This window comes from Heloderma suspectum, chromosome 5 (assembly GCF_057233095.1).
Source record: "Heloderma suspectum isolate Gila_16-S chromosome 5, 16-S_ref, whole genome shotgun sequence".
Taxonomy (NCBI): domain Eukaryota; kingdom Metazoa; phylum Chordata; class Lepidosauria; order Squamata; family Helodermatidae; genus Heloderma; species Heloderma suspectum.
In genome coordinates, this window is record NC_139462.1 from 222,156,232 (window position 1) to 222,180,613 (window position 24,382).

Below are 24,382 nucleotides of genomic sequence, written 5' to 3' on the forward strand. Positions count from 1 at the left end.
CATGATGTGGCCAAAGTACTTCAGTTTTGCCTTTAATATCCTTCCCTCCAGTGAGCAGTCTGGCTTTATTTCCTGGAGTATGGACTGGTTTGATCTTCTTGCAATCCAAGGCACTCTCAGAATTTTCCTCCAGTACCACAGTTCAAAAGCATCTATCTTCCTTCGCTCAGCTTTCCTTATGGTCCAGCTCTCGCAGCCATAGGTTACTACAGGGAATACCATTGCTTTAACTATGCGGACCTTTGTTGTCAGTGTGATGTCCCTGCTCTTCACTATTTTATCAAGATTTGTCATTGCTCTCCTCCCAAGAAGTAAACGTCTTCTGATTTCCTGGCTGCAGTCAGCATCTGCAGTAATCTTTGCGCCTAGAAAAACAAAGTCTGTCACTGCCTCCACGTTTTCTCCCTCTATTTGCCAGTTATAAATCAAGCTGGTTGCCATAATCCTCCTCACTTTCAGCCATCAAAGTGGTATCATCTGCATATCGGAGTAGACAGGTCTGATTTGGTATAAAGTCACTTCTTATGTTCTTAACTCATTTTACAGGAAGGTCACTGAGGAGGGTTTCCCCCCTGCCCTCCAACCTACGAAGTAGACTCCGGGAAAGATGTGTTGCCACAGCCATCCTTTCCTGCACATTCATTTTGGCCAACTGATAGTGGATTTGGCCCCAAGGCCTCCAGTTGTTGATTCTCAGATTATACTATTTTATCCTTGCAACAATGTTGTGAAGAAAGCTAGGCCAAAAGGGAGAAGGTAAATTACTCAAGGCCACCCAGTGAATAGGCATTTGAACCCACATCTTCTCAATCCAAGTCCAACATATTCTGTTCAGTTGACCATGTCGATCCTGGGAAGACCCATGCCTCATTCAGAGAGAGGCTTTGGTATGCTGAGCCACTCCTAGATTCTTGGCATATGTGGCTCTGTTATCCTGGGATGACAGCCCTGTCAACAGAAACATGGATTTTCAGACACCCTTGCAATGCTGGCTATCCCTGAGTCCTTCACCTGTGACAGGTCCAATGCAGTGTTTCTCTAAAGAACTATGAACTCCACCCTCTAGAGATATCTACCTTGGTTTTATTTGCATGATTAAGAGCCCCTGATCTTACTCAGGGTAATTGACTGTTCCAGTTCATTTTAATCTCTGATCCCTCAAATGTTTAAACAAATCAGAGTTCAGAGGGACCATTTCCAAGGAAAATTGAACAGCCCCTCAGAGTGTGAAATTGCCTAGCTTTCTTCTAGGAAGGAAAATTGGTAGTAGCTGCGGAAAGAGTCCAGGCCCTCTGCCTGTCCTGCCCATAGCATCTGCGTAGCCCCAGCAGCTGTCTAGTATGACAGAGTTGAAGCAGTGAAGGGATTAATTGCCAGTGCCTTGGCTGGAGACATTGAGTGTACGAGTGAGACAGTCTCCAGTTAATGACATGACTATACCAGCAAGGTTAAACAGAATATCTTATGACAGGACACTGCTCCAAGCTCTTGCGCCTGCACCATAAAGTAACTGTGCACATCTTAGCTAGGCAGCCTAGCTCTAAACATGAAACACCTTCTTTTTAATGTGAAGAAATGTTTTTAAAAGTTTTCAAGCCTTAAAACTAAGAGCTGGCAATGTCCCTGGGAATTATTTTACCAGATTTTACTTCTGTAAAATCTGTATAAGCCACATCAACTTATTGTCCTGTGAGGTATGATTTTGCTTCTTGTACAATTGCTGCCTAAGGCAAAGGCACAGAATCTTGCGTTTGCTATGATATGGACCTGCATTTTACCTGAGTTAGCAACACACATCACTTTGGAAAACAGTTTTGAGTATAGGCAAAGGTGGAAGCCCATGGAAATTAGCCTTCGGGTTCTTTAGGAGGAAGCAGAGAAAGAGCCAGGAAAAGTCTTGCTTACTACGGCACAAGTGTTTTCTTCCACTGGGCTTCAGAGAGTGTCATGGATGGTTTAGAAGGGAGCAGTTCTCATGAATGGGACATTATCCTGGGCCCTCTCTCTGACTGGAGCTTCTCCTTACCAGGCCCCGCCCTCTTAACCATGGATCCAATCATAGCTGAAAGGTGTGTCCAACTGGAAAGAATTAATTTAAGGGGCGATGGTGGTGGGCGTATCCATTTGTTATGCTGCCAGAGGTTGCTTTACCTCCTGAGAGCAGTTTGGCTGGGCTCAAGTAGGTATTTTGCAAAAGCTGTAACTTCTGGGATTGGAACTTTCAACAAGAGAGCATGTGTGGAATGCATATGTGCTTATTTATATCACCTGAAGCCAGAGATAGGAGTTTTGGCAGCCTGGGTATGCAGGCAGATTCTTGGGATTCTATTTCTAGAGTTTGTGGAACGGTTTAGTGTGGTGCTTAAAGTGTGGGAGGACCGAGCCGGGAAGTCCTTGGTCAAAAGCTCGCTAGCCATGAACTCACTAGGTGGCCTTGGGTAGGATGCAGCCTCAGCTCTCACCTTCAGTAAGGGGATAATATTGAAGTACTGATGTCAGGAATATGGAGAGAGTGAAAAAGCACTGTGTAGGTCAGCCTTCCCCTGCCTGGTGCCCTCCAGATCTGTTGGACTGCAATTCCGTCATTGCCAGCCAACATGGGAATCGTGCAGGTCTGGCCCAAGCCACGTTGCCACCTCAAGCAAGGCAGCAGCAGTGCCACTGTTGGTGCTGGCAGTGCCCCGCTTATTCTGGGCAGGTAGTGGCGGCCCACTCTCTCCCTCCCTGCTGGCCACCCAGCCAGCCAGCTGCTCCCATCTTCTGCCCCAGCTGCAGGGCCAAAATACCATGAGACGTCCCAGCCGCTCCTGTGAGAATTCAAGACCTCTTGCAGTGTCCCAGCCGCTCCCATGAAAGTTTGGGACCTCTCGCGATATTTCACCCAACTCTCCCAGGAGCCCTGTAGCTGGAGCAGAAGGTGGAAACAGCTGGCGGTGGGCCAGTGAGCAGGGAGGGAGGAGGTAGGGTCACCTTCAGCTGGGTAGGCGGTGCAAACTCTTGGCTGGTCAGCCAGCCAAGCAGGGAGGGAGGGAGGTGGCTGGGCAGGTGGCGGCGGGCCCTTTAGGTGAGGAGAGCAGCACAATTCGCTGCTCTTCCCATTCCACTACACCTGATGTGCCTGCACCAGGCTGCCTCGTTCCAGGGCCAGCCCTGGAATGATGGGGATGCAAGTCCAACACATCTTGAGAACCAGGATGGGGAAGGCTGCTGTAGATGTTACGTGTTGTTATTAGGTTATGCAAAACTATGCCTTATGTACAAAACTGCATGGCTAAACCTTCAATTGAAGACATTAATGAACCATCTATACATCTTTTTGTGAGGGAATGCTTGCAGCTACAAGCTAAGATATAGGCAGTGAAACAACATATATCATTCCTGGGAAATGCAGGTGCATAAAAGACTTTGGTGGGCAGCAATAGCAACTGGAATATAGTATAGCTGAAGAGGTTTTCCAGGGTGGAAGAGTGACAGGACACTCACCATCCTCATCTAAATCCCTAGAAATAAGACAAAGAACAGGACAGGCCTCATCATGCCTTGCCTGTGGTGAGCGAAGCCAGGCCAGTCTCTCTCCACTGGTTGCAGACTCTGATCATCAGTCTGCAGTGGTGGGAGTATTTCTCTGAATCCGTGGGGGCCTCTGGGAGTGTTCTCTGTGGTGGTCGCTGGTATATCTGGCCTCTCTGTTGGCCTGGTGAAGGTAGGCATGCAGGTGCGGTACATACATTTCTTGAAGTGCAAGGTGACATATCCATTGAAAATAGAAAGAAAAATGGTACGATGTCAATAAGTAGGAGGGAGGATGCTTTCAGTACTTTCTGGGGTTACCCATTGGTAGGTGCAAGAAAGTTCATTTGGAGCAGAGACTGTGGCTGCGGAGCGATGTTGTTAATTTGGTTCTGTTTAACTTCAGAACCTGCATCAGTTGGGATCTAGACACCCTGGTGAGGAACTAAGCTAGTTGAAACAGGCAAACATCATCACAGACTAAAAAGTACTGAAATCCATTTATTTAAGAAAAGTATACAAATTAAGAAAAGTTGCATGGTGGTTATATGAACATTAGAAGCCTTTTCTGTGATTATGTTATCAACAGTGAAAGAGAACAAAACTTAAATAAGATTAACCAAAAGATTAACCATTAGAAGAGGGTCACTAGGGTGTCTAGAACCCAATTGGTGTAGGTTCTGAAGTTAAATAGCACTGAATTAACAGATATGAGGCTTCTCTTGTGGGAAACACCTATTAGTAGGTGCATCCTACTAATATCACATCAGGACTGAAAGGGTGAGTTTCTCATTAATATATAGATGGGTTTAATCATTTTCTTATATATTCAGGGTTCTTTTTGTCATCTGTCCTGTTCCCTCAGGATAGGGCAGAGTATAAATTTAAATGAATAAAGGGATAGCTGAGGCCAAGGTCCCCTGCTGCATTAGATAGTTTGGACAGGGCTTGAATAAGAGATCCATCTCCATTACTGTGTTCCCTTTTCAAAAAGACAAGGTAATGATGGGTGACCGACCTACTGTGAAGCTACTTCTGCAACCCACTTCTCATGGATGCTGCTCAGTGCGTGGAATTCGGAGAAGGGCTGCTATGCATATGGCTAAAAGGATTAGCCTGTTCATGCATGCTAGAACATTGGAAGCAGATGGCCGATTCAGCTTGTGTGTGTGTGTGTTTGCGTGTGACAACTTATCACAGATTTGCTGTCTTTTGTCCTCAGTTAACTGCAGTGCATTATCAAAGTTCACAAAAGCCAGCTGGAAAGCACACTGCCCTAGCTGTTACTTTGTGGTATATGTGCAAGAGAAATATATTGCTCCAGAAGGTTGCTGTGTGAAGTCAGAAGTTGCATTGGAATGAGAGTGTTTTGGGTTTTTTTTTTAAAGTATGTTCCTCCTGAGAGATATCTGGTCATTTTTTAAAATGGATAAACTCTGCCCAACTGAGTTCATGTTGCAAAATGGTGTGTATAGCCTGCATGTTTTTTGCATCACATTCACAGTGTTTAGCATAAGGCAAGGAAAGTATAGCTGTAGCTTCACCCATTTTAGCTGAATTTCCAGAACAAACTGATCTGGCTTGCACGATATGGTGCAGGTTGTCGTGGGTTATTTAATCCACAGCAAACCATGGCACCCATGGGCACCAGTTTCCATATTCAACTCCCACTCAGAGGTTGTCATGTGAGAAGCTGGTGAGCGTGGTTTACGTGAAGGTTAAACAACCCTCACATAACCCTAAAACAGACCATGTTCGCGCAACACGACAACTCCCAAGCAGGGTTCAGATATGCAAAATGGCAGCCACATGCGCCCTGGCCTCATCTTGAGTTAAATTACCCACGGAGGGCTGGCATGTCATGCGAACCAGCCCAGTGTATGCTTGCAAGGACATCGATCTGCAGATAATTTAATCTAAGTAATACAAATCTATGATTGTTCATGTATGTCACATTGCTAAAATTTTACAAGAGAGATGAAATAGGTTACTATGTAAATGGCAGTAGGCAGAAGACTCAAGAATTCAAATGCATTCGGAAGATCACATCTTGGCTTAGCAATTCATTAGTTAATTAACTGAAGATTTATATCCCATCTTTCTAATACATTTGCATTACCCAGAAGGGCCCACAAGAATCGAAACACTACAATCCATTGCAAAACAGCAGTATATAAAAACCAAACAATATCAAAACAGGCCCGGGAGATAAAAAGCCCTAAACAGCATTTACCATATAAAACCTCAGGCCCGTCTCTATGTATTTTGGCACCCTGGTGGACATGCTGGCACTGCCACCCCCTCTCTTCTCTCCCCCTGTCCCCCAGCCATGCTCCTGTCCCTCCCCATTCCTGGCCACCAGCACCCTCATTCTGACCTCTTCTTCTTCAGTCGCCACCATCCTCCTCCTCTTTACTCTTCCAGCTGCCTGCCTCCCCCTCTCTTCCATACTGTTTCCTTAAAATGAGGCATTCTGGGTGAGGTGGCCTTGGAGTTTGCCTGTGCCACAGCAGCACAGGCTTTCTTTATAGCCACCTCACCCAGAATGCCTCAGTTTAAGGAAGGACCCCCTCAAAGTGTGGCATTTGGGCCTGGCCAGCTGTCCAGGGAGCCCACACACCCACGTGATCGATCTCTCGCTCTGGGAGAGTCCTCAGAGTGAGAGATTGGGCAGATATGTGGACTCTCTGGGTGGCACAGAGGGGTTGGTTGCCAGGATAAAGGAGGAGACAGACTGCCACTGCCTTCAGGCAGTTGTTTTGGCCCCCTCAGAATTTGGTGGCCAAGGCAGCCGCCCTGTTCACCCCTACTCCCCAAACAGCAGTGTAAAACCTCATCTGCCTGGCAAGGCAGAAGCTTGCTGGAATGGCTGTGTTTTCACCAAATGGTGGAAGATCGCATGGGAGGGGCAGATGAACCTCATGGGGCAAGGACTTGGGTGTGGCCACTGAGAAAAGGGGCCTTCTCAGCAGCTGCTCCCAGGTTCTGAAACTCCCTGCCAAGGGTTGGTTTGGCACCCTCCTTTTTGTTCTTCCCCCAGCAAAGGACAGAAAAGGCAGGCCCCTGGTTTGCTGCTGAAGGGGGTTTTGACTAGTTTTTAATTGTGTTTTTAATTTATTTTTAACTTTTTAATTGAGATTGTTTTTATCTGTATTTTACTATTGTTAGCTGGCTTGAGCGCTATTTTTTGGAAAGGCAAGATATACATCTGATAAAAAGAATAAATAAAAAATAGCCATAGCGCCCCATTGCCTTTGGACTGGGAAACTGTGGTTACCAGCTTCAGAACAAGGCAGGATATTAAAGCATGGCTTGAAGTTGGTCTGTTTCAGAGCTGTTAACTGTAAATTTCTGATTTGGAAGAAATGGGTAACTATGGTTAATTAAGAGGCCTCCTTATTTAATCACAGGTAGTGCACAGCGGGGAGTGAAGGAGCTGTGTGTTCAGGGTAAAGGCTTGTGCGTACTGAGATATGATCATCTGAGCTGGGTCTTCATGTCTGTATGAACAACACTGTAAGCTGGGATGAGAAAAAGTAATACTACAAAGTCCTGGAAGCCAGCACCAAAATTTTAGGAGGATGCTTGCCTGCTGGACTTCAGTTGGCAAGCATACCCAGAGCAAGATCTCTGATACTGAATGGAGAGCTCAAGGGGATATGTATAGGAGAAGCAATTCTTCAGGTCCTGAGATCTCAAACTGTATAGGGCTTTAAAGGATCAGAACCAGTCTCTTGAACTGAGCCCAGAAGTGAATAGGCAACTTATTAGAATGTGGAAACAAGTTCCACAGAAGTGGCAACTTTCCTTAGTGCAAAATCATGGCATATGAAAGAGGAAAGGGCATGGGAAACCTTTTTCAGCCCGAAGGCCAAATTCAGTTTTAGAGAAGCTGGGGGGGGGGGGCACAATCCAGTGGTGTGGACAGGGGGCAAAGGGGTGGGGCCAAAAATACACACAAAAAATGCCAGCATATGTAGCTTAAAGCTCTTACTGCCTGTAACGAAGCATTAGGAGAGGCATTTCAACCTTTTAGAATGTCAGGGAAACTGCACAAAAGCTGGGACACCACCAGATCACTGGTGGTTGGCATTAAGGGGGTGGAGCCAGGGGAAGGGAGCATGGGGACCATCTGGGGGACCCTGGAGGGCCGGATTTGGCCCCTGGGCCTGAGGTTCCCCACCCCTGGCTTGGGGCAAAGGCTAAGGATGAAAGCCAAAAGCTTCAAGGAAAAGGTGGTTTTGTGGAGAGGCTTGAATGAAAAGAGAGCGAGGGCACTACTTGGTGTTTTCAGGGAGGAATCACAGGCATCAGGACAGTAAAGATGAAGGGGCTAAGTTGTTTTAAGGGAGAAGGAGACTTTTGGGCAGCCAAGGATGGTAGAGTTGGAGGAGCAAAGAGCAGGTTTACAACTGGAAATAAGGCAGAATGAATACTCATTTGCAAAATAAATGAGCCATCCACTTTTTCTAGCTTCCTCCACTCCTTTTTATTCACACTAATACTATTGTTGTAGGAACAATCCCTAGAAGTTTCCCTTTGGTGTGGGATTGTACTAACATTCCTTTGTGGGGTCATTTGAAAACAATGTCTTGCACTGTGAGAAGCTAATTCTATAATATTCGGGAGGGGTGGGCTTTCAGAATTCTCCACTGGAATGTGATAGCTGAAAGCACCAGGCTCTTCTCTTAACCAGTGTTGCCTCTTTATCCCTCTTAAAGAATTTCAGGAATCCCTGGGCTTCCTTTTGGACCCCTAGAGGCCCGTGTGTCCTGACAAAAGCTAGGCTTCGCTATGCTTCCTGACAATTGATGACCCCTTTTTACTCGCTTCCCTTGTTTGGCTTTAGCTCAAGGTTAATTTCACTTCAAAGTGTCTTGGGAGGGTGGATGTTAAGAAAAGATCCATGGGATGATTTAAAATGTCTATGCTCCCATTTTATGATAGCAAAATTGCCCTCCTTTTAGGAATGGGGACAGAGCAAGAAAGACACTCTTTGGTTCTGCAAATTATTAGATGATTCCCAGAAGGTTCAAGTGGTTTAAATTAAGGAAACTTAAATCCAAAACTAGAGCATGTCTTTTATTCTCTATTGGGGTTTTTTTAAGCACCCATGTAAGGTCAAGAAGCACCTAATCAGCATGTGCACTAGAGACAGGCAATCGTTTGTAAATAGCATTCCACAATTCTCCTTGCTGTAAGTGTTCCATTGCTCTCTCATGGTGATGACGGAAAGAACCCCACCTTCCTCACCAGCTTGGCGTTGGACCATTCCCTGCAGTTGTACTGAGCTTTGGAGGATTCAGCCAACTATAGGGAAGATCCCCACCCACAACCCCGAGCTGGACAGGCGGCTGGGCCTTGCTGCTTTGGTGTTTAGCAATAGAGGCATTTGAACCCACAGGGCTTATACTCATCAAGGCTAAAGATGTGATGGTCCAGAAACCTTCTGGAAACATTTGGATAAAAAGTTTCCCCCTGTTTTTTTCCCAAGGACTGTTCCCCCCACTCCCAAAAAATTGAACAGCTTTGGATGATGAAATATTTTCTTTTAGAATTTAAGATAAGGTGTTTATATATTGTTACCAAGCCTTTACTCCCACTACCCCCAAATTATTTCTAAAAACTATGTAATAAGAACATTTTTATAGAAAGACTGGAGGTGTAAAATGTCTGGAAATAATGAAACAATGGGGAAAATGTTTTTTAATCCTCTCTGTAAGATTCTCAGCATGGTTACTTCTTCTATTTCTTACTAAAATTATTGATGCTATGTATCTTTTTACTGATAAACATTTTGGGATGCTCCAAGTCATGCTCAGTTTCCAACATATAAATAGAGTCATAATATGGAAGAAAATGTATGTTCTTGACAGTATGGGTTTTGTTCTACAGCATCCTGTGTTTGGGGACTTGTCTTCCTCAGCCTCCAGTTTTTCCTGCTTCTTTTGGCTTCTAGTATGTTTCAGATGTTTCATGGACTACTTGCATAAGTTCCCTCTGGTCAGACATAAACTAGGAATCTAAAATATGTTGTGGATAACTTGGTTTGCTCATCATGTTTGGTATATTAAAATTTTAACGTATAGTTTATTCAGACAATAATTACAAATTTATTGAGTTCACTTTTAAAGTTGTCAAATATAACCATTTTATGAGCAAACCAAGTGATACATAATATAACTTTAGGAACATAAAGGCTGCTTTAGGAACATTCCTCAATCTGATGTTTTGGACTACAATGCCCAGCATTTCTGACCAGTGGCCATCCTGCCTGAAACTGATAGGAGCTGAAGTCCAAAATATCAGGAGAGCATCAGGTTAGGAAAAGGTGTTGAAAAGCAACAAAGTGACTTTAGATCTGTAAAGAGTGCTAAAAAGTAAATATTGCTTATTTTTGTATTTTCCCCAAAATTCCCCTTTTTTCACAAAAAAAGGGGGGGGGAACTATTTTTTTCTATGGCTTCAGAATTTCTGGACACAGTGTTTAACCTCAACAATTTACCGGTAAATTAAAGCAAGCAAAACACAACTAAAGGTATTTACACAATAGAGCTGAGTGATACAAAAAGCTTTAAAAGAAAATAAAAGTTGCAAAACATAAGTCCTCTTACCCTAGCTGTACTTAGTCTTCTCCAAGCTGCTTCTTCCTGCTCCCTCTTCAGGCTCTGGTCCCCTGACTGTCCCTACTGGCTCTCTCACTCTGTTTATATAGCCTCCTTCATCAAAACCAAAAGTACTGTTTCAACCCTGCAGAAATGAAACTTAACCGGGGAAACAGAACTACTGCTTCTGCTGTGGATATTGGAGAAATCCACAATGGAACCAAATGCATTTGGATTTTTAAGAATCTGACCTGTGGATTCCACTGGCTTTTCCTGTTGGGCAGATTCCGCTGACTTGCGGCCCATTTTTCTTACCTTTGGGAATTTTGAGTGAAACTCATTGTAGAAAAATACGCAATTTTTTTAAAAAAAAACCTGGCCGAAAATGCACATTTTCCCCATAGTCTACAGCATGAAAATGTGCATTTTGGGGGAATTTGCACATTTTTGCATGTGTGAATCTGTGCAAATTTGGAAACTAAAATAAAAAAAAATCTGATTCTGTTGATGGGTGGACGACAGAACGAAAGGCATCTGACAATTCATGAAACACAGATGGAATGGATTTTACACAATCCATACATCCCTAGTTGCATCAATGGGTTGTACCCACCCAAGCTGTCCATCTCTGATATATGCAAATAGGCTAGTGCTTTTGGTTAAGTGTAGTTAAACATGTCCTTGTTGGTTGGTATAATTTAAGATGAGAATGAAACCTGGCTCACAGCTCTCAAATCTTAGCAATAAAACAAACTAGGTTCTTGCCTAGCTGTCTCTTTCAGATGCTAGTTTAGACTGGGCAGAGATGGTTTTTCACATACAGGAGCATGCAAACATCCTAGCCCCATCTGAAGTGACAAAGTCCAGGAACAGGTACATCACATGGTCCTGCTGATTATGTACCTTGTTTCTAATTGGTTAATTGTGGCATGAGTTTTCATATGGGACAATTGACTTCTTCCAGTAGACAGAAAAATGGGCAAATGTATTACATACGCCCACGCACACAATCTGAGGTACACACCCAGTTAGCCAGGTGAGAAATAAAGATAACAAGGGGAGGGCGGGGGGAGAGCTGTAGGCTGGAGTGTTCAAAACATTTGTTGTTGTTGTTGTTCAGTCGTTCAGTCGTGTCCGACTCTTCGTGACCCCATGGACCATAGCACGCCAGGCCTTCCTGTCCTGCGCTCTCTCCCGGAGCGTGCTCAAGTTCATATTCATTGCATTCGTGATGCTATATAGCCATCTCATCCTCTGCCGTCCCCTTCTCCTTTTGCCTTCAGTCTTTCCCAGCATCAGGGTCTTTTCCAGGGAGTTTTCTCTTCGCATTAGGTGGCCAAAATATTGGAGCTTCAGCTTCAGTATCTGTCCTTCCAATGAGCACTCAGGGTTGATTTCCTTTAGGATGGACTGATTGGACCTCCTTGCAGTCCAGGGGACTCGTAAGAGTCTTCTCCAGCACCACAGTTCGAAGGCATCAATTCTTCGGCGCTCAGCCTTCCTTATAGTCCAGCTCTCACAGCCATACATTACTACTGGGAAAACCATAGCTTTGATTAGACGGACCTTTGTCGGCAAGGTGATGTCTCTGCTTCTTACTATGCTGTCTAGGTTGGCCATAGCTTTCCTCCCAAGGAGCAAGCGTCTTTTAATTTCATGGCTACAGTCACCATCTGCGGTGATCTTGGAGCCCAAGAAAGTAAAATCTGTCACTGCTTCCATTTCTTCCCCTTCTATATGCCAGGAAGTGATGGGGCCAGATGACATGATCTTAGTTTTTTTAATGTTGAGTTTCAAACCAGCTTTTGCACTCTCCTCTTTCACCCCCAACAAGAGGCTCTTGAGATCCTCTTCGCTTTCTGCCATTAGGGTGGTATCGTCTGCATATCGGAGGTTGTTGATAATTCTCCCAGCAATCTTAATTCCGACCTCTGATTCATCCAACCCGGCATTTCTCATGATGTACTCTGCATATAAGTTAAATAAGCAGGGTGACAATATGCAGCCTTGTCGTACTCCTTTCCCAATTTTGAACCAATCGGTTGTTCCATGTCTGGTTCTTACTGTTGCTTCTTGACCCTCGTACAGGTTTCTCAGGAGACAGGTAAGGTGGTCTGGTACTCCCATCACTTTAAGAATTTGCCACAGTTTGTTGTGATCCACACAATCAAAGGCTTTAGCGTAGTCAATGAAGCAGAAATAGACGTTTTTCTGGAATTCTCTTGCTTTCTCCATGATGCAGCGAATGTTGGCGATTTGATCTCTAGTTCCTCTGCCTGTTCGAAACCCAGCTTGTACTTCCGGTAGTTCTCGGTTCGCATACTGCTGAAGCCTAGCTTGTAGGATTTTGAGCATCACCTTGCTGGCATGTGAAATGAGCGCAATTGTGCGGTAGTTTGAACACTCTTTGGCGTTGCCCTTCTTTGGAATTGAAATGTAAACTGACCTTTTCCAGTCTTGTGGCCACTGTTGAGTGTTCCAGATTTGTTGGCATATTGAATGCAGCACTTTAACAGCATCATCTTTTAGGATTTTAAATAGCTCGGCTGGAATACTGTCATCTCCGCTAGCTTTGTTGTTACTAATGCCTCCTAAGGCCCATTTGACTTCACTCTCTAGGATGTCCGGCTCAAGTTCAGTGACCGCACTATCATGGCTATCAGGGACATTCAGATCTTTCCTGTATAGTTCTTCTGTGTATTCTTTCCACCTCTTCTTAATCTCATCTGCTTCTGTTAGGTCCCTGCCTTCTTTGTCCTTTATCATGCCCGTCTTTGCACAAAACGTTCCCTTGAGATCTCCAATTTTCTTGAAGAGATCTCTAGTCTTTCCCATTCTGTTGTTTTCCTCGATTTCTTTGCATTGTTCATTTAAGAAGGCCTTCTTGTCTCTCCTTGCTATTCTCTGGAACTCTGCATTCAGTTGGGTATATCTTCCCCTTTCTCCCTTGCTTTTCGCTTCCCTTCTTTCGTGAGCTACTTGTAAAGCCTCATGAGACAGCCACTTGGCTTTCTTGCATTTCTTTTTCTTTGGGATGGATTTCGTTGCAGCCTCCTGAACAATGTTACGGACCTCCGTCCATAGTTCCTCAGGCACTCTGTCTATCAGGTCTAATCCCTGAAATCTATTCCTCACCTCCACTGTATATTCATCAGGGATATGATTTAGGTCATACCTGAACGGTTTAGTGGTTTTCCCGACGTTCTTCAATTTAAGCCGAAATTTTGCAAGAAGCAGCTCATGATCTGAGCCACAGTCAGCTCCAGGTCTTGTTTTGACTGACTGTATGGAGCTTCTCCATCTTTGGCTGCAAAGGACATAATCAATCTGATTTCGATATTGACCATCTGGTGATGTCCATGTGTAGAGTCGCCTCTTGTGCTGTTGGAAAAGAGTGTTTGCTATGATCAGCATGTTCTCTTGGCAAAACTCTATTAGCTTTTGTCCTGCTTCATTTTGTACACCAAGGCCATGCCTGCCTGTTACCCTGGTGATTTCTTGACTTCCTACTTTAGCATTCCAATCCCCTATGATGAAGAGGACATCTTTTTTTGGTGTTAGTTCTAGAAGGTGTTGTAGGTCTTCATAGAACCGATCAACCTCAGCTTCTTCGGCCTCAGTGGTTGGGGCATAGACTTGAATTACTGTGATGTTGAATGGTTTGCCTTGGATTCGTACTGAGATCATTCTATCATTTTTAAGATTGTACCCCAGTACTGCTTTTCCCACCCTTTTGTTGACTATGAGTGCTACTCCATTTCTTCTAAGGGATTCTTGCCCACAATAGTAGATATGATGGTCACCTGAATTAAATTCGCCCATGCCTGTCCATTTGAGTTCGCTGATTCCCAAGATGTCGATGTTCAATCTTGCCATCTCATGTTTGACCACCTCCAGCTTACCTTGATTCATTGATCTGACATTCCAGGTTCCTAAACAATATTGTTCTTTACAGCATCGGATTTTCTTTTCACCACCAGACACATCCACAGCTGAGTGTCCTTTCGGGTTTGGCCCAGCCGCTTCACTCTTTCTGGCGCTACTTGGAAATACCCTCTGCTCTTCCCCAGTAGCATATTGGACACCTTCCGACCTGAGGGGCTCATCTTCCGGCGTCATCTCTTTTAGCCTTGTGATACGTTCCATGGGGTTTTCTTGGCAAGAATACTGGAGTGGGTTGCCATTTCCTTCTCCAGTGGACCACATTTTGTCAGAACTCTCTGCCATGACCTGTCCGTCTTGGGTGGCCCTGCACGGCATAGCTTATGGCTTCACTGAGTTACGCAAGCCCCTTCGCCACAACAAGGCAGTGATCCATGAAGGGGTTCAAAACATACCATCCAGCATAAAAGTTAAGCCAAACAGGAGCATTAATATATAAACAAGTGCCAGGGTATTAGCTACAACTGTAATTTGAATCTTTTGTGCTGAATGCTTGTTTGGGGGAAAGGCCACAGCTCAGTAGCAGAGGACATGTTTTGCATGCTGGAGGTTCTAGCTTCAGCACCCAGCACCTCCAGGTAGAGCTGGGAAAGAATCCTGCCTGAAACCCGGGGAATCCATTTCCAGTCAGTGTAGACCAGGGGTGCAGGGCCGTTTTCAGCCCAAGAGCTGAATTCCATTTTGGAGAAGACCTTGGGGGCCGCATTCCAGTGGTAGGTGGTTCTGAAGGCAAAAGAGGAGGGGGCAAAATAGCAAAATACCAGCATATTTTACCTTAAAGCTTTTCTTGCCAGTAACTAAGCCTCAAGAGAGGTACTTCAACTTTTTAGAATGGGGGGGGGACTGAACAAAGGTTGGGAAACCACCAGATGATTGTTGGCCGGGCAAAGTGGGCATGGCCATTTGGGAAACCCTAGAGGTCTGGATTGTGACCTCAGGAGGGCCAAATTTGGCCCCTGGGCCTGAGGGTTCTACAAGACATTACTGAGCTTATTGGAAAAATGACCTGATGTGATGTAAGGCAGCTTTCTATGTTCCTAGAATACTAAGGTCAGAAGGAGAATGTCCAGGAGAATTGGTTGCTGACAAACTGACTTTCATAGCTGCTCTGTTTAAATCAGGGGAGAAACCCCCCCCCCCACTACTCATTCATATAGTTACAGAAACCTTTGCCAAGGTATGAGACTGCTTACTGCTTGCAATAGAGCAATTTTCTTACATTGTGTCTCTGAAACATTTTCCAGGGTATCTGGATCTTGGATGTATGGAAGACTTTATAACAGTGGTATACACAATCTGTCTTGGCAGCCCAGAGATTTATTGTCCATTTTTATTTTCCTTCCCTGCTTCATCCTGCCAAAAAGACTGCCAGCTTCTAAGCATTGATTATTTAGGTGGAAGAGGGTGCCAAGAAGGGAAAACAAACACAGTTTGGTTCTTCAGTGTTATAGTTTGCCTGGTGTCTGACCTTCTGGACTTCAACATCTTCTTGTCCGCCTACATGCACTGCAGTCCCCTCCCCCAGCCCCCAATTACCACTGAATTGAATTTGGAATTGTGGTATTTGAAAATGTCAAGGAGAATCAATAGGAAAGCTCTTGGGAGGACCATCTTGGTAGACTCAGCACATTTTAAAGCAGATTTGAAACATCTTCCCTGATAAATCTCTTTAGGGTTCTGTATATGACTTCTGGAGCGCTTCTGCTCAGATCTTATAAGGCTGTGTGTTTCCCAGACATCTGAGACACACTTCACGCTCGCAGCCAAAAGTGCTTACTTTAAGGCTGTGTGGGAGTATCCCCTATGTTTCTCCATGAATCACTGATTTTGCCATATGTGACTCACACTAGGATACAATGGGCATCCTCTGAGGACAGGTAATTCTGATGTATCTCTATATTGGGAGTGAATGATCCAGTTGTACCCAATGCAGAAAAGCAACAGAAGTACCTGCTTTTAGCACAGACCAGAACTCAGAATCATGCAGAAATATGCAGGATTCACTGTGCCTCCTCCTGTGGATGGCAGAGATTGGACTCCCAGAAGCCTTTAATGATTAATTTATTGATTTGATTTCTTAAGGCTTGCTAACATGTCGTGGTACACAGTTTGGAAATTATTGAGGAGAAAGAGGTGTTTGCACGATTTGCAAGTGTTTTGCAAATGCAAGGGTAAGAATTCATTTAATGTGGAATTGGATAAAGCTCTCAAAAAACTCTGAAAGGCAGCAAATTTTTCCTAAACTTCCTAATGGTCAGAGCAGTCAGACAATGGAACCAACTATCTAGGTAGGTGGTGGGCTCTCCATCACTGGAGGTATTCTAGCAGAGACTGGACAGTCATCTGTCAGGGATGCTTTAAACTGGATTCCTGCACTGAGCAGGGGTTTGGGCTCAGTGGCCTAAATGGCCTCTTCCAGCTCTCTGAATCTCTGAAATTCTGAGCGCCCATAGCTGAGGAATGAAAACAGAAAATGTAAAGGCTTAGCACTGCAGTCATTAGGGTAGCCATCCCAAACTGGTGCCCTCCAGATGTGTCGGACTACAACTCCCATCATTCCCAGATAAGATGGCTTTACTGCTTGCAAATGGGAATGGGATGTGCAAATTCTATATACTTCTCAACCCCTTGACCATAATTTTGTTGTTCTTATACACCTGTTGCCATAAATTACAACCTTCTTTACTCCACCTCTGTCAGAGCCTCTGACAAAATGGGGAACAAGAACATCCCACTTTCTCTAACAGTGCAGTCCTATATGTGTCTGCTCAGAGGCATGCTGCACAGGATTGCAGCCTAAATAATTTAAGCAGAAGTTTGGATTAATTTACGCTAACTACGCTTTTGTGTCCCTCCAGTCATGTCCATTTGATGACGGCTGCTCTATCATTCTTACCTCTGATCCTCAGAACAAAGTGACATGATAAGTTATACTGGAAGAGGTGTTCCAAAGGTTAACTTGTGAGTTTCATGGCAGGATGGAGAATGGAATCAGAGACTTCTCTGTCCAAGCCCACCAATAACAGCAGTGTTCTGCACCATGTTACATGAAAGCCCTTATACCTGCAGGCAGCATTTAATGGTTCCCTTTCCTGCGTTTAAGCCCAGTTCAGCAACAGGGTATCAAAAATTCTTAAAACAAAAGGAACTTGCTATCCATTTACTGAATTTCCTGTCTCCTCCTTGCCCCTCAAATATAGTATTTATTACATCAGTATTACATCCATTCCTCTAAAGAGCTCAGGATGATATACAGGGGGTTTCTGCTCATTTTATTCTCAAAGTAACCCTTTGATTCAGCCCTGCAGGTTTGGAAGAGGCTTACTAGAATGTTGCATGGCTCATGGTGCTAGGGCTGGCTGGCCCTTAGTACAGAATTGCTGAACCGTCTGAGCCCCTTTCCATTAAGTTGGTGCTGATTCAGATAAGCAGGCTCGATGTACAATGGCTTGCTCGGATTCCACAGCTTTCTTAGCTCCAAACCGAAGAGGTTTCAATAGCGCCCTTGCAAATACCATGCTTTTCAAAGGAAGTAGTTCACACACTCAGCTGCAAGTCATCAAAGAATGAGCTCATCTGAATGATGAACTTCAGTGGGCAGTGAAGGAAAAGCAGCAGTTTTTTGGGCGGGGTAGGGAGGAGCTGCAAAGAGCCCACTTGGGAGCAGTAGAGTGTGAGAACTGGGTTTAGGATGGCCACTTCAGTAGAAATAAAAGAAATCTCACCGCAGTGGAGAACACTGACTAGCTGACCTAGAATCATAGAATAGTAGGGTTGGAAGGGGCCTACAAGGCCATCGAGTCCAACCCCCTGCTCAATCCAGGAATCCAAGTCAGAGCATCCCTGACAGATGGCTGTCCAGGCACTTGTGTGCCTGCTCAGTCTTCTACCCAGCTGCTAATTGTTGACAGGCAGCTTCCACGCCCCAGCTGCTCTCCCTCCTTATGGTTCTTTGTCTTTAAACCAGACTTGGACTGGAGAGCCCATCACATAGATAACACCTTCAAATAGAGGATTGTCCTCTGCCAGCTCTCCAAAATAGAGGACTGCCCTCTGTAAAGTAGGACACCTAGCCACCCTAGCTGGGTTGTAGGCAGCTGCCAAAAAAGAGCCCAATATCAAAAGCCAGGAGTTTTTGCTTTTGCCCAGGTAAATTCCCTTCCTGGACAGCAAGATTGTATAGTCCTTTCCTGATCAGCAGGAGCCAATGGCAAGGCTGGCTGGGTGAAGTCACTCCCACAATCCAGGAACTTTTTGTTACCCCGGCAATGCTCCAGCCCTCCACACGGGGCAGCAGCATCACACAAAGCAATGGGTTCCTGATTCTACTCACAGCTTGTGAAACAAGGAGGAAACCTTTACGTTTCCATGTTTGGTGCTTCTGCAGAGATGGAAGGCAAATATCCTCTTTGGATGGTATCATTTTCTCTTTCCTCCAGATGTGTATTACCATGAATGTACAGAGACTTTCCGGTAAACACCAAAGGCATCATGTAGTTGTATAATGCCGCTTCCCTCAACCTGGTACCCTCCAGATGCGTTGGACTACAACAGCCAGGGGATAATGGGAGTTGTACGCCAAACCATCTGGAGCACACCAGATTAGAGAAGGCTGGTATAGTGCATGGTCCATTATTTTATACACTGCAGCTGGAGAAGTTCATTTCAACAGTGAGGTTTATGTTTTTCTATATCTTTAGCCCAATGAACAAATAGCTGTTTTGCTTTTAAGTCCATGAAGAATGAGCTATTTTAGAATAAATGAATACTGTGTGCAGTGGGCGAAAAAGAGCTTTCAGCGGTGTGTGATATGTAGGGAGGAGGCGTAAGCAGTGATCCTTGGCATGGGAAAAGGAGGTGTTAAAAGTATATCTGAGTGCCCTATTTTTCATCTGAAAAATATTGGGCATAAGAGGGCTGGCAGTTCACTGCTTGCAGACCCCCAGTCCCTTCTATAATAATTTATTATTTATTTTGTTTATTTCACTTCTATACTGCCCAATAGCTGAAGCTCTGTCGGCGGTTCACAAAACGTTGTTGTCTTTTGCCTCCTCCAAGAAGATTCTAGTTTAAACAAATCCTTTAGGGGTTTCTTTCCTGCATATCAGTTCACATTCTATAAAACATGGCCAATGGAATTGCCCCACCTTGTAGGGGTGTTGTGAGAATAGATGCTGATAGTGTGCAGACCATGGCATTGGAAAGAAGCTACCAGCATCTCGTATGTTTAGGCTGCTCTTCTAATTACATTTACTTAGAAATAACATCACATACAAATTCATGGGAGTGTCTCCTGTGTAAAGATAAACAGCAATTTTAGATTGTCATTTTGTAACACAAATGTATTCAAAAAGCAAAGGTAGCCATGTAGACCATAAGTAAAATTCCAATTTTGAAAGCTTGCGCATTTTTGTGATCTTCAGATTGGCCTACTAAAGGTATTACATGAATATGAGTTTTGGAAACTTAATCTAAGAGTAGTTCCATTGATTTTACTCTGCAGTGACAAGATTGCAGTATTCCTGACTAGAATGGTGTGCCAGTTTTGAACTGCTGCAGTTTCCTTAAAACAATTTTTTTTTCTTTTCTACATTTCCTTTGTGAAAAGAAACAAGCCCTCTTCCTCCACAAAACCCTTGAAATTATTGAAAGGAACAGATTCTTGACTGCATATTCCCAGCGCACCAAGCTGACTTCAAACATATCCTCTGTGTTTCAAGGGCTACATTTTACTAGCAGTTTGGGAAAAGGAATGTAGTAAAAACCTTATTCCATTTGAATAATTTTTTTTATCTCTAATCGAATTAAGCTGAAGTTGTATTTTTAAGGGTGATAGAGAAGATACAATTTGCCACAGAATCATACCACATGTGGAAGCTCAGATTTTAAAGTTGGACAAAGAGTTCGACACAATACGATTGCTCACATTCAAGGGTTGAGCATGGGTTGAATATGGGTCGTTGTTGAAACATGGGTTATCATGTTGTCTGAACACAGCTGTGATAACAAACCACGACTTGTTAACCACAAACAACTCTGAAGAGAACCCATGGTTTGTTGTCAGGTTGTGAACTGTAGATTGTTCATGGTTAACAATGCCTACCTTCTCCCTTCCCCCAGTTGGTTTATGCCTCAGAAAACTCAGAAAGATGACCAAGATTGCCAGATGTCTGGGGTAGGAGTTTAGGGTGTTGCAAAGTTCTTTGCCCCTCCCTCTTTATTCTGAAACAGATGAAATAATGCAAAGCAAGCAGATAGATGCAAATTAGTCTCTAGTTTTGTTTAACATGCAGCCTGATGAAGAGTTCTGGAGAACTTGAAAGCTTGCTCACTATTATGTGACATTATGGTTGGTTCTAATAAAGGTATTGCCTGACCATGGATTATGCACATTTCTCTAATTTGCACAAGTTGCATGGTTCCATTTCTCTTGACAGCACACACACAGGTTCCCTTGACTCAGAATTTTGATTTTTAGGTCAGGTTAATGGCCACTGATTCAGAGAAGAACATTCACCCGCAATGTGGGGAAAAGGCTGTTCTATTGCCTATGGGGGTGTGGGGAGAGAGATGGCACAAAGCATTCTCTGTGATCTCTGACCTCGTTGGCTTTTCTGCTGTTGCACACACTAAATCACCAGCAACATAGCATGGTTTTCCAAACTCATGTGCTTTGACCTGATATTGTGACTCTTGAACATCTGACAGTCCGATGTCCTCTCCCTTTGATTGAAGGACAAAGTGGGATAATATCATGGTTGCCAGATGTCTTGTTAAGGATGCTCTTTTTATATCCTTTTTATTCCCAAAAGAACACAGCTGCATGGAGCATAAAGGATATCATCTTCCAGAGAATATTACAGTCCTATTGAACTTCAGTGTTACCTTACGTTTATGAATGTTTGATTTTGGCAACATGGGGCCCAACAGATAGCTAGAGTCCAGTTCAGATGTCACGATAAATCAGGGATTGTCATGATGGGAATGAGCAGCAGTGAACCTCTCCCTACTTTCGTCTGGCATGGCCATGAGGGGGTGATCAAAAGCTTTTCCTTCCATTTTTGATTAACTACAGTTTAGCATTACAGCTGAACTCTAAACTGTGATTAATCTTAATCTTTGCTTTCAGCAAAGTGCCTCATGATATCCTTATTAGCAAACTAGTTAAAAGTGGGCTAGAAGAAACAACGATCAGATGGATCCACAGTTGGCTACAGAATCGGACTCAAAGAGTGCTTACCAGTGGTATCTTCTCAAATTGGGGAGAGGTAATGAGCAGGGTACTGCAGGGCTCAACCCTGGGCCCAGTGCTCTTCAACATTTGTATTAATGACTTGGAGGAGGAGGTGCGGGGAATGCTGATCAGATTTGCAGATGACACAAAATTGGGTGGGATAGCTAATACCCTGGAAGACAGAAACAAAATTCAAAGTGATCTTGATAGGCTGGAGTGCTGGGTTGAAAACAACAGAATGAAATTTAATAGGGATAAATGCCAAGTTCTGCACCTAGGAAAAAGAAACCAAATGCACAGTTACAAGATGGGGGATTCTTGGCTCAACAATACTACAAGCGAGAAGGATCTTAGAATTGTTGTAGATCAACAAGCAAAATATGAGCATGTGATGTGGCTGCAAAAAGGGCAAATGCTATTTTGGGCTGCATTAATAGAAGTATAGCTTCCAAATCATGTGAAGTACTAGTTCCCTCTACTCAGCACTGGTTAGGCCTCATCATGAGTACTGTGTCCAATTCTGGGCACCACACTTTAAGAAGGATGCAGACAAATTGGAAAAGGTTCAGAGGAGGGCAACGAAGATGATCAGGGGACTGGAAACAAAGCCTTATGAAGAGAGAGTGAAAGAACTGGGCATGTTTAGCCTTGAGAAGACTGAGGGGAGATATGATAGCATTCTTCAAGTACTTGAAAGGTTGTCACAGAGAAGAAGGCCAGGATCTCTCCTTGATCATTCCAGAGTGCAGGCCACAGAATAATGGGCTCAGGTTACAGGAAGCCAGATTCTGGCTGAACATCAGGAAAAACTTCCTGACTGTTAGGAGGTAGTGAGCTCTCCCACACTAGAGATATGCAAGATGAAGCTGGACAGCCATCTGTCAGGGATGCTTTGACTTGAATTCCTGCCTTGAGCAGGGGGTTGGACTCGATGGTCTTATAGGCCCCTTCCAACCCTACTATTCTATGATTCTATGATTCTATGATTAACTATGGTTTGTTCAAACAAGCTAGCTTTATACCTGTGGTTTGAAGTTGATGTGTTTCAAACAAACCATAGTTAAGATTAACCACAATTTGTCAGAATAATCAAAGACCAAAGTGAAAGCTTCTGATCCCCTTCCCACAGGCATACTAGGAGAGGAGAAGTACATGAGCCCCAGACTCACTGCAGCTTGTTCTCGTCATGATAACCCATGGTTTATTATGACGTCTGGACCAGCTCAAACTGTTGACCTTGGATCCAAGAGACCTGGGTTCAGGTCCTGATATGGATTCATTGTATTAACCCCGTATTGTAGATTCAGGGGGAAGAGGGGGAGTGAAGGCTGAGATGACTTGCGTAAGACCAGCTTTTAAGTTCATGGCTGAGATTACCTTTGAACTCGAAGTTTCTGTGACACAGCTTAGCCTCTTCGCTGCTATGCAAGCTTTCCCTTTTTACTTAGTGGTGTAGAAGAGCACTCTGCACCTGCTTAAGTGATCTCATCATGGCTTCGTATGTTGTAGGGATAACAGGATAAAGGCTGTCCAAGCCAGAAATACATGGGTTCACTTACTTCTCTCATTGTCCCCTAAAAAAAACACACTAATGTTGTGGGAGAAGACTTTGGCTCTGTGGTAAAAGAACTGTCTTGCAATCGACAGATGATAAATATCCTTCCAGTCCCCTAGAAGTTCCTCTGCTGAGCATGTAGGCAATGTCTATACTGAGTTTCTCCCTACCACCCTCAATTTGATCATTAAGAGCCTTCCATTTGGAATCTTCCTCCAGGGCCAGGACACGGTGAGGCAGAGACGAGGGAATGCATCTACTACAATGCCAACTGGGAACTGGAAAAGACTAACCAGAGTGGGGTAGAGCGCTGTGAAGGAGAGAAGGACAAGCGCCTCCATTGCTATGCCTCCTGGAGAAACAACTCTGGCTCTATCGAACTGGTGAAGAAAGGTTGCTGGCTCGATGATTTCAACTGCTACGACAGGTAATGGGGAACAGGTAGAACCAAGGAGCACACTTAGGTTCTTGCTTCAAGTAGGTACCTGGGCTGTCTTTGGAAGATGCAATTTTCCCCATCTCCATGCGTGAAATACAGATAGTTGTCCAGGCATTTGTCCAGTGAGGAGTTGCAGTTCCTATGGTCTGATGGTGGCTACAAATAGGTTTTCAATTGCAGAATCAAATCTTTGCTAGTTTGTGAATATTCCTGATGTTATAGCGTCCATCTTTTTGCTTGCTAAATTATGACACTTGCTGTATTTGTGGGGCAAAATGATTAGGGGATGAAGGGGCTTATAGTGGCCAAAATATAATCATAGTCACTTTATCTTAATTTTTTTCAGTGTTTAATTATGGAATTAGAAAGCAGTTCATGAATGTCTGATGGCATTTATAGTCCCTTCCTTTCCTACACAGCAATTTGACTTTTCAGAGTGAAGGTGGCAAATAGAATAGCAGCATGCATTTCTACAAAACAATGTGGCCATATTTTTTTCATAGTCGCTGTTGCTCTTTACTTCCTCCAAAAGCCTTTTCCGCCTCTCATTTTCTTCCTCAAATGTGTGTTTTTAAAACTGATGGTAGAATTAATGGAAATTGCTTCAAATGACCATTTCTGCTGTTTACAAAAAATGCAGGCAAAGTCTGTCCAAAATAAGTTTTTTTTACTTATGATGGACAGAGCCCCTGAAACGTGAGCAGCTCATTGAAATTATGAGCGTGGCAACTTTATAATATTGCGCTAAATCCAATGCAAAGTGAGCAGACTTCCTCTCCCTCAACAGGAGTTTCCCTTCCCCTCCTGAGCCCTGCAACCCCCCCCATCTGTTCCAGAGGGTCCCCCAACCCTGCAGAGCTGATTTAGAAGATTTTCAAAGGGCTGAAGGGCAGGAGGGAATTCGATCCGCCAGTGGCATCTATTCCACCAGCAGAAGGACACTGTTGGATACAACCCATTAAATGCAACTGGAATACAACATGATTAGCTAACCTGTTATTCTCTCTTGTATCACAGTTGTCCTTTCCAGCACAATCCTATACATGTCTGCTCAGAAGTAGAGCCCAATAGGGCGTAGAGATAAGTAGCTAGAGGAC

General features: G+C 44.1%; 1 protein-coding gene across 1 annotated transcript in view; it reads left to right on the top strand.

Annotated features, from left to right (window-relative positions):
• The window catches only part of ACVR2B (activin A receptor type 2B), a 165,648-nt gene that overhangs the window by 88,671 nt on the left and 52,595 nt on the right, over positions 1 to 24,382 (top strand). Inside the window, exon 2 of the mRNA XM_084859391.1 lies at positions 23,066 to 23,273. Within this exon, the coding sequence (XP_084715517.1) occupies positions 23,066 to 23,273 (208 nt within the window). The remainder of the gene's footprint in view (positions 1 to 23,065; positions 23,274 to 24,382) is intronic.